At 51.0% G+C, this 10,000-nt stretch overlaps 1 protein-coding gene across 3 annotated transcripts in view; it reads left to right on the plus strand.

Moving 5' to 3' along the window:
• The first annotated feature begins 1,361 nt into the window (after window positions 1–1,361).
• The window catches only part of TRABD2A (TraB domain containing 2A), a 63,689-nt gene continuing 55,050 nt past the window's right edge, over window positions 1,362–10,000 (plus strand). Inside the window, exons 1-2 of one of the 3 annotated variants that reach the window (XM_056813597.1) lie at window positions 1,362–1,920; window positions 5,420–5,980. In XM_056813597.1, the coding sequence (XP_056669575.1) occupies window positions 1,765–1,920; window positions 5,420–5,980 (717 nt within the window). In that variant the 5' untranslated portion in view covers window positions 1,362–1,764. The remainder of the gene's footprint in view (window positions 1,921–5,419; window positions 5,981–10,000) is intronic. The other 2 variants (XM_056813589.1, XM_007477788.3) reach the window with 2 other exon arrangements.

A 10,000-nucleotide genomic window follows, 5' to 3' on the forward strand; every position in this document is an offset into this window, starting at 1 on the left:
TTTTAGAGGTTTATTAAAGGTTAAAGATGAAAGAAAATACAGAATAAGAAAAAACAGTGCCTAGGCCAGAGGTCTAGGCAAGATAGCCTCACATCACCGAAGAGACAGTCTGCTACAAAACGGAAGTCCAAAAAGAGTCCCAACAACCTTTGCCACCAGCTTAAATCCTTCCTCGATCTCGGCCCACCTCAGAATTCCCGTGAGATTACAAAGCATTTTGGGGAAGTGGAGCAAAGGCTTGTGGGGATTGTAGCCCTGTATTCGAGTTTATTTTTTACAAAACCCAGTTAAGGAACTCCCCAGAAGAAACTTCCTCCATAAGGGCAGTCGGAGAGCCCCATGTTCTCCAGCATTGAAGAGTTATGAGAGATGAAGCCACAGAGTGTGTGTGTGTGTGTGTGTGGGGGAGTTGAACCTCCATCTTCCACAGTCAACAGCAGTTTTATTGTGCCAGGCTGGAGAAGAAAATGGCAAACTACCCCAGTGTCTTTGCCAAGAAAATTCCCCGGGCTTCCATGGCGTCATGGAGAGTTGGGCACAACCGAAGAACAACAAAATACCCCAGACCTTATGCCAAGGGATGAGTCAGAAAGATCTGGGTTCAAATCCTACCTCACTTGCTAGATGCGTGACCCTGGGCAAGTCACTATTTCATGCCTCAGTTCCCTCATTCTAAAGTCGGGAGTCGGGACTCGGTGCCTCCAAAGTCTGTAGATCCTACGAGTTTGACAGTTGTCCAGGAACGCCTCCCCATTCTGGTATCTGAAGCAAGATTTGAACCCTTGTGTGCCAGATTCCATCGAGGGTTCTAACTACCAGATCACTGACCCTCCCTACACGATCAATTCTGTCCCAGGTGCTGAGTTCTATAACAGGGGCAAGCGGACCCTTCCTGAAACGTTTCGTCGTGGATCCTGCTTTGACATGAATGCCCCAAATGGCTTCTTCTTTTGGGGGGCGGGCGGAGGAGCGCGCCCCCATATATTTAATTAATTAATTTATTTTCCCTTCCTTCCCGCATTTTAATTCCGTGATTCTCTAAGGAAAGCAGAGCCTTCGAGGCTCGCGGGCTAGAAGGACCACTGGCTTCCACGTGACCCAATCCCGGGTTGGGCCGGACCCGCTGGAGCAGAGCGGGTGAGGAAAGTTGCGGGAGCCAGCTCGGATGCCGTCCGACTGCTCACTCCTTTTCACCTCGTTCTCCGGGAATGACGTCTGATCCGGAGAGGGGTAGCCGCGATCTTTGGGGACTGGGGCGGGGTGGGGGGGAGGAGTCAGGAAGAGAAGCTGAGTGGAGATGAATGCGGCCCCCCCCCCCCCCCACCCGTTCGGGCGGACGGGGGAGGGGAGGGGAGGGGAGGAAGTTTAGGGAAAGGGCCTCACGTGGCCAATCGCCGGGGTTTGACTTTGTACCTCCATCCAGAGGCTGCAGTGGGAATTACAAAAAAGGGAGCGAGCGAGGGAGCCCGGAGGAGGAGGACCAGCGGTGGCGGCGGCGGGCAGAGAGCGAGCCAGAGAACCAGTCAGCGAGCGAGTCAGCGAGGAAGAGGGCGAGGTGGCGGGCCGCTGCGCCCCTCTCCTCTGCGCCATGGAGGGCTGGGCGCCCTGGCGCCCCGGCTCCGCCGCCCCGGCCCGAGCAGTACTGGCCCACGGGCAGGAGGAGGAGGACGGGGACTGACTGGCCGCACAGCCCAGAGCCCGCTGCAGCCTGCCCGGCCACTTTGGGGACGTGCGCCCTGCCCTGCCCGCAGCCCCGGAGCCGCGATGGGCGGGATGAGCCCCTGGAACGTGTTCCTCCAGACTTTCTTCCTGCTGCCCGCGGCCGGAGCCCAGCCCAGGGGTCCCGCGCCTGCGGGGGACTTCTCTCAGGCGGCGGCGGCTCCCGCTCCGGCTCTGGATGCCTGCAAAGCCGGCACCCAAGTAAGTGGCCAATTCCCCACTTCCCGTAAGGCGAAGAGGAGGAGGAGGAGAAGGGCGGGGGTGGGGTGGGGGGAGAGACGGGGAGGAAGGGACAGAGGAGGGAAAAGGGAGAAGTTAAGGAGGGAAGAGGTGGGGAGGAGGGAGAAGAGGAGGAAGGATGAAAATTGAGGAGAAAAGGGGAGGAGGGAAGAGAGAATTGAAGAGGAGGATGGAAGAGAGAGTTAAGAAAAGGGGGAGAAAGAAGGGAAAGGAGATGAAGAAGGTGGAGGGGAAGGAAAGAGGGAGGAGGGTGGAGTGAAGATTTAGAGAAGGAAAGAGCAGAGAGAGTGAAGAGGAGGAGGGAAAAGGGAGGAAGAGGCGAAAGAGAAGGGAAGACTCCCGCCCGGCTTGGGGCGCGCGGGGCCGGCTGCGTTGGGCTTTCTTCCTTTCCCAAGCGCACCGAAGCGAACGCTTGGCGCTCTGGAAGTGGCCCAAGTTTCTGGGGCGGTCTGGAACCCAGAGCCGCGGGGCTCGCCGCGATCATTGTTCTTCCTGTTTCTGCTGGTCTTACGGGGCCTCCTCTCCGCCCCCGCCCCCGCCTTTACCAGCACCTTTCCCAACTCTCCTCCTGGCCCCAGACCCAGCCGGCTCAGTTTCCAGCCCCCGCTCGTCTCCCCTCCTGCTCATTCGGGCTTTGGGGCTGATGATCTCTCCTTCTGGCCCCAAGCTCCTCTGGCCGGGGGGGGCACCAAAAAAGGGCGAAAGGGACTCCTCCGGGGGCCAGGCCCCTCCCAAGCACGCTGGCCTTGCTGCAGGCTGGGAGCCCCCAGCCCCCGGCCCCGGGCGGTGCTCTGAGCCGTGACTTCCCCCGTGGTGATGGGCGCCTTTGATCTCGGCTGCCTGCTGAGCCCCCTTCTTTTCAGCCGTGGGGGAAGGGGTAGGAGAGCCTGGGGCCCTCGAGAGCGAGCAGGCGAGCCGCAGGAAGGCTGGGAAGTGCTGAGCTTTTGGGGCGGGGTGCAGAGAGGGCTCGGAGGGACTGGCTTCTGCCGCCCCCCTTTCTTTTACGCCTCCCAGCTCTCTCTGGCCATTCTGGTCTGAGGCAGCCCTCTAGCCCGGGATGCGTGTGCCTCTTCCCATCCTAAACACCGCAGCCCCAGTGGGGCAGTGTTCCTCCGGTTCACTGGCCTCCGGTGGGAAAAGAGACCTTAGGGATCCATTGGGCCAGCCGCTCCGCCCTGCCGGAGAGATGCCCAGCGAGGTAGGAGCGGCCTTTCAGCCCCGCGCCCTGAGCACACGGGGACCGAGTGAGTGGGTAGAGGTTTGGAGGGAGCCCCAGAGTAGGTGGGGGACAAAGAATGGGGCATCTCAGTCGGAAAACTTCATTACAGAGCCAGAACCTAGCCAGTTCAGTCTGGTCATTTTAAAGAGGAGGAAGCAGGCTCAGGAAGCTGAAGTAACTTATTTAGATCCCACAAATAGAGCATCATGTGGGGAATTTGAACCCAGCTCCCCTCCTGAGATGCTGCTCTTTTTGCAAGATAATCACACTCCCTCTCCCTTCATACTTTGTCTGTCTCTCTGCCGCTCTTCCTCTTTTTCTCTGCTTCTTTTTCTCTCTGTCTCTGACTCTCTCCCCCTCATACTCTGTCTCTGCCTCTCTCTGTCTCCCTGTCTCTTTGTCTCTGTCTCTGTTTCCCTCCCCTTCCTAGTCTGTCTCTATTTTTGCCTCTCTGCCTGTCCCCCTCCCTATACTCTCTGTCTCTGTCTTTCTCAGAATCCTTACCTTCTATCTTAGTATCAATTCTTTTCTTTTTTTAAACCCTCGTATTCTGTCTTGGAGTCAATACTGGGTATTGGTTCCAAGATAGAACAGTGGTAAGGGCTAGGTAAGCAATGGGGGTCAAGTGACTAACCCAAGGTCACACAGCTGGGAAGTGTCTGAGGCCAGATTTGAACCTAGGACCTCCCATCTCTGGGCCTAGTTCTCCATCCACTGAGCTACCCAGCTGCCCCCCTTAGTATCAATTCTAAAAAAGAAGTCCAGCAATCAGGGCTAGGTGACTTGCCCAGGGTCACACAACTAGGCAGTGTCGGATTCCAGATTAGAACCCAGGACACTAGGCCTGGTGCTCAATCCACCCAACAGCCTCAGCTTGAGTCATTTAACTACTCTGGACCTCAGTTTTCTCATTCCAAAAACAGGTGAGGGTTGGCCAGTTGACTTCTACATCCCCTTCTAAGCCTGAAAGTCCTTGATTCTGTAATTTGCCTGTGTAGCCTGCTCTTCCAGGTCCCTACATCCTCCTGGTGAGACAGATTTGTCCTGGTTTCCCATCACAGTTATTCCTTCTTGCTGCCCTTTAGCCCCTGAAGCCGTGAGGTGAGTCACGGGGGCCAGCCAGCCCCATGCCAGGATGAAGACGGAGGGCTTGGGCTCCTGACTGGGGAGGAGTTATTTGGGGAAGGGGCTGGAGGAGGCCTGGGCTGCCTCCTGCCACGGCCTGCTGACCAGAGCCTAGCTTCCAGCCCCCTTGGGTGCTGCCTTCTCCTGGCCGCCTGGCAGGGTTCCACATTCAGTCTCATTCTTCGTTTTATTGGAAAAGTGAGGAGGGGATCGGGGCTTTCCTGCAAAGGAAAACTCCTGCAAAGGAGTTGCAGAAAAGGGAATTGCTGCTAGGATTATGGTCTTGCTCTTTTTTTTTTGAGATCTAATCTGGTCTCAGGCACTTATTGGTTTCATGGTCCCAGTCAAGTCAGTTTGTCTCAGTTTCCTCCTCTGTAAAATGGGCCAGAGAAGGAAATGACAAACCATTCTAGTAGCATTGCCAAGAAAACCCCAACCTAAAGAGTTGGACAGGATTAAAAAAGACTGAACAACGATGCAAATATGCCAGCCTCTGTGCCAAGTGCTTCCCAGCGATTTCATTTGATCCTCTTAGCAATCCTGGGAGAGAGGTGGTATTATTATCCCCATTTTACAGTTGAGGAAACTGAGGCAAACAGAGTAAATGACACCCAAAGTAGCCCAACCAGTGCGTGTATGAACTTGAGTATTCCTGACATCTAGCCCCAGTGCTTGCTCTGTTCACTGGGCTACTTGGCTGTCTAGGTGTCCTAGCTGGACAAACCCAGGAACAGCAGACGGGACAGCATCTTAATGTCCGAAACTGAGCTCACTGTCCTTCTTTCTTCTCCCTTTTTTTCCTTTGTAAACTCTTACCTTCTGTCATAGAATCAATACTGGGGATTGGTTCTAAGGCAGAAGAGAGGGAAGAGCCAGGCAAAGGAGGTGAAGGGACTTGTCCAGGGTCACCCAGCTAGGACATGTCTGAGGTCACATTTGAATTCAGACCTGCCTTTCTCCAGAGCCAGGGTGCTATCCATGGTATCACTCCGCCGCCCTGTCACCCAGGGCTTCTGCTGTCTTGTTTTATTTTTCACGTAAATGTAGTTTTCTTTTCTGCGTGGACTTTCCCCATCAGGCATCCTCTGGAGTGACGTTGTCTCCCTTGCCTTTCAGCAGAGTGAGTTGAACTCCTTCTTGTGGACCATCAAGAGAGATCCGCCATCTTACTTTTTCGGCACCATTCACGTGCCCTACACGCGCGTTTGGGATTTCATTCCTGAAAACTCCAAGGCGGCCTTCCAGCAGAGCAGCATCGTGTACTTCGAGCTGGACCTCACCGACCCCTACACCATCTCTGCCCTCACCAGCTGCCAGATGCTGCCACAGGGCGAGAACCTCCAGGACGTGCTCCCCCAGGACATCTACTGTCGGCTCAAGCGCCACCTGGACTACGTGAAGCTGATGATGCCCTCGTGGATGACGCCGGACCAGCGAGGGAAGGGCCTTTACGCCGATTACCTCTTCAATGCCATCGCGGGCAACTGGGAGAGGAAGAGGCCCGTGTGGGTGATGCTGATGGTGAATTCTCTGACCGAGGTGGACATCAAGTCCCGGGGGGTGCCGGTGTTGGATCTGTACCTCGCCCAGGAGGCCGAGCGCCTGAAGAAGCAAACCGGGGCCGTAGAAAAAGTCGAAGAACAGTGTCATCCTCTGAATGGGCTGAACTTCTCTCAGGTAAGAATTGCTCTGGTGTCATCGACTCCAGGATAGTCTACAGCAGACTATTGGCCGCCTGGGGGAAGGAGGGAAGGGAGAGAATGTGATCCTCAATATCAGGAAGCGATGGTCAACAATTGATACTACGTAGAATTGAGGAAAAAAAAACTTCACTGTAAAATAAAATAAAGCACAATACGACCATGCCCTAATTCGGGTAAATAATGAGTCTCTGAAGCACTTCCATGTATCTAAATGAGGAAACCACCTGTGCTAATTGGCACCTTCTTTGCAACTTACAGGCTTAGAGAGCTGCCCACAGGATTGAGAGGTCAAGTGAGTTGTCCAAGGATGCACGGGCAGGATGTAGTATTTGAACCCAGAGATCTCTGTTTTGAGGGCCACTTCTCTGAGCCCTTTTTTGGTGGGAAGAACTCGGATCCTTTTTGAGATGGCACGTGGCTGTGGGTGTCTGTATGTACGGACAGTTTAATGGCTAGAAAGCAAATCTAGTCCAAATGGTAAACTCAGTAGACTTCAAACTGAGCAAGATATCAGGTTTGTCTAGAGCTTTTACTCTTGTGGAATCTATGGGGCTCAACCCCAGAGGCGTGCTTCCTTCCCTGTGTTTTCTGGCTGTCTCCTCCCCTGGCTGCCAGCTTCATTGTCCCTTTGCTGTGGATCCTTGGGCTGCCTTCTGCCCTGGCCCCTGTGGGGAGTGAAGGGTAGAATGCTCTGGTGATGGGCTGCCCCACGGCATCACTGTACTCAGGGTGGTACTTACTTCTGTGCCATCCCACCCTTCCCTCCCACCTCTCCTCCCCATCACCCCCCTCTCTTCTCCCAGTGGGACCGTCTTTTCCCAGCTTTCTTTAACTGAATTTGGCCTAGGAATAGGTGGGCTGGTTATGGCTCTGGGAAATATGTCTTGACTTTAGAAGTGTAAGGGTACAGAGATTTCCTTTACTTAAAACAGCCAAGGAACAGTTAGTGTTTTCAGATTCCTGTGATTTTATTGGTATGAAGAAATTCTAGATGAGTTTATTCTCTCCGCTATTGCAGGCTAGTACTGTCTTTGCAGTGGGTAGCTTTAGGGAGCTGTCTACAGTGCTGAGAGGTTATTATTTTCCCAGGGTCATGCAGTCCATGGGTGTCAGACTCAAGCTCTCAAACTCAGGTTTTCCTGACTTCAAGGCCTTTTTTTCTCCTTAAAAATGATTACCTTCTGACTTAGAATCAACACTAATTATTGGTTTCAAGACAGAAGAGCAGTAAGAACTAGGCAATGGAGGTAAAGTGACTTGCCCAGGGTCACACACTGAGGAAGTATTTAAGACCAGATCTGAATGCAAGACTTCCCATTTGTGGGCCTGGCTTTCAATCCATGAAGCCACTTAGCTGCCCTGTCCTTTTCCCCTTTCTCCTTCAACTATTATGTTCCAAGAGTTGATTGTTGCTTTCCCATGCCGCCATCTTTCTTTTTGATGTTTTTCATCACTACGGACTCGCTTTTGTAGGAGATGGAGAAAGGTTGAAGTGAGGGAGTGAAGCTGGTTGGTATGAGTTATGGCTAGCATGAAATAATGGTTATTCCTTCTTCCCTGGGCATTCCTCCTGGCATACAGATTCAGTTATGCCAACCTCATGAATGCAGTGCTTCTCTATGTCATTTAGCCATGAAACACTTTGGGCCTAGAATGGGATCATCCATCATATATTGGTTGGAAGTAGCTGGGAGCATGGAATACCTTTGAGGACATGCTCCTTCTTCCCCTGGCTTCTACCTGTAGCACTGTTGAGCTCATTCTCCTCTTGGGTACTGAACTTTCCTCTTTTGGTTTTCATGACATTCCTTTCTCTATTATCCCTCCTACCTATCTCTGCTGCTTCTTCTCTCTCCTTTGAGGGAGCTTCCTTCATAGCACACCCACTAACTGGGAGTGCCTCCCTAGGCTCTGTCCAAGGTCCTCTTCTCTTTTTCCATTTGGTGATTTCATCAGTTGCCAAAGTTCCATTACTACTTCTAGGCAGGTGATTCTTAGATGGGGAGCTCTAGCCCTAGTCCAAGCTCTAGTCTTGCATTGCCAGCTGCCTTTTGGGCATCTTGAATTAGATAGTAACAACAACTAGCATTTCTATAGGACTTTAAGGTTTGGAAAGCATTGTCTTGTTTGAGCCTCCCAACAATTCTGTGCGGTAGATATTATTATTAATATCTTCACCTTACAGAGGAGGAAACTGAGACCAAGAGGTTAAGTGACTTGTCCACGATCATTCAGCTAGTAAGTTTCTGAGGAAGGATTTGAATTCAGAACTTGATGACTCTAAGTCCATCCTTCTTACTCACTTCCTCTGTGGAATGGGAGGATGAGAATGACTTTTTCCAAAAGTCATGAAGGTGGCTAAAGCAGGAACTTTGGAACTCTTAGAGTTTGGTCAGGGATAAAAGATGCCCAGGTCATCCACTGCATCCCAAGCCATTACTAGTCATTCTGACTTTTGTCTTGTCACTGGTCCTGGATGATTCTGGTAAGAGAGTGAAACTTTGTGTAATTCTGCCTCACTGAAGTCCAATTCATGTACAAGTCAAGATGTCACCTGTGACATCTTTTTGGAAATGAAGGAAAACAACATCAGCCCCCTCTTTGGGGCTGTCCTCTCAGTATCTCAAACTCAAATTCAAAATGGCTCTTTATATCCCCCCAAACCCTCTACTTCTCCCTACTTTCATATTGTTATTGATGGAACCACCATCCCCTGTTTACTCAGGCTCCCCACTTGGTGTCATCATCAGTGCCTTATTTTTGCCTACCCCACGAATCCTTTCCATTTCCAAATCTCATCGTCCAAGATTTCTTGCCTAGGTGCCCTTCTCTCTACTTATATTTCCCTCCTGTACTAGTAGGGAAATAAAGAAGGGACCAAAGTATTGATAAATACTTGGGAAAGTAGGAATAGGTAAAAGGTAGCACCACTTCTTCCTTCCCTTCCCCAGGAAGAGCTGTTTAACTGTGGAGTCAGGTCTGACTAGAGCTGAAGGGTAAGTGAAAATCCCCTTCAGTCTCTTTCTTTTTAGTTGATGTATTTTGTAATTTTCCCCCAAGCACATTGAAGATGATTAAGTCTCCAGTAGAATCAAAAAATCTATTTATTGGGTAAAAGGGTTGAGGTATAGACGAGGGTAGAGGAAACAGGAAATCCCTGACTATTTCCCCTCTACCGATGGGTTTAGGGGTTTGAATCAGGAGTCTGGGACTATATCCCAGACTATTTTAATGTCTTGGTGAGCTCAAGATGTTGGTATTTCTTGCCTCAGAGATATGGTTGGTATAAATCTTCTTCACGATAGGCTCTTGCCTTCCCCTAAGGGAAAAGTCTCTATCCTAATAATATCACTGATGAATGGACTGGATCTTCTATTTCTCAGCAAAGGATTAATGGAACTATGTTGTGTTCTCAGTAAGGGTTTTATTCCTTCTCTCTTCAAGCCAAGGAGAGAGAAAAGAACTCGGCAGATCTCAACTGCTACTCCTTTTAGGTTGGCTGGAATGTTCCATCCCATCCCCTGATGCCAGCGGGATTCCATCTTGTCTTTTTCTGAGGCAGCTTTTCAAATCCCGTCTTTTCCATTCATTTTGGCATTTCCCTCTTTCACACTTACCATAATAAAATGAAAAGACAACTCAAGTTCCACCTTTCACGGGAAGCTTTTCCTGATCTTCCAAGCTGCTACTGCCTTCCCTACTGAGATAGACTTCCTTTGACTTCTTGGGGACTGAGACTGGGGTTTTTTTTTTTTTGCCTTTCATTGTATTTCTAGTGCTCTCCTGAGAGCCCAGCACATAGTAGGGACTTTAACAGATGCTTGTAGACTTGATTCTGCAATTGATTTGACTTGAATTACAATTATTTTAGAATGTAAGCTCCTTGAGGATAGGGACTTTCTTTTGCCTCTCTTTCTACCTCCAGCCCTTAGCACAATGCCTGGCACTAGTAAGCACTTAACCAATATTCGTTGACTTGAGATGACTCAGGGCA

The sequence above is a fragment of the Monodelphis domestica genome, chromosome 1, assembly GCF_027887165.1.
Source record: "Monodelphis domestica isolate mMonDom1 chromosome 1, mMonDom1.pri, whole genome shotgun sequence".
NCBI classification, from domain to species: Eukaryota; Metazoa; Chordata; class Mammalia; order Didelphimorphia; family Didelphidae; genus Monodelphis; species Monodelphis domestica.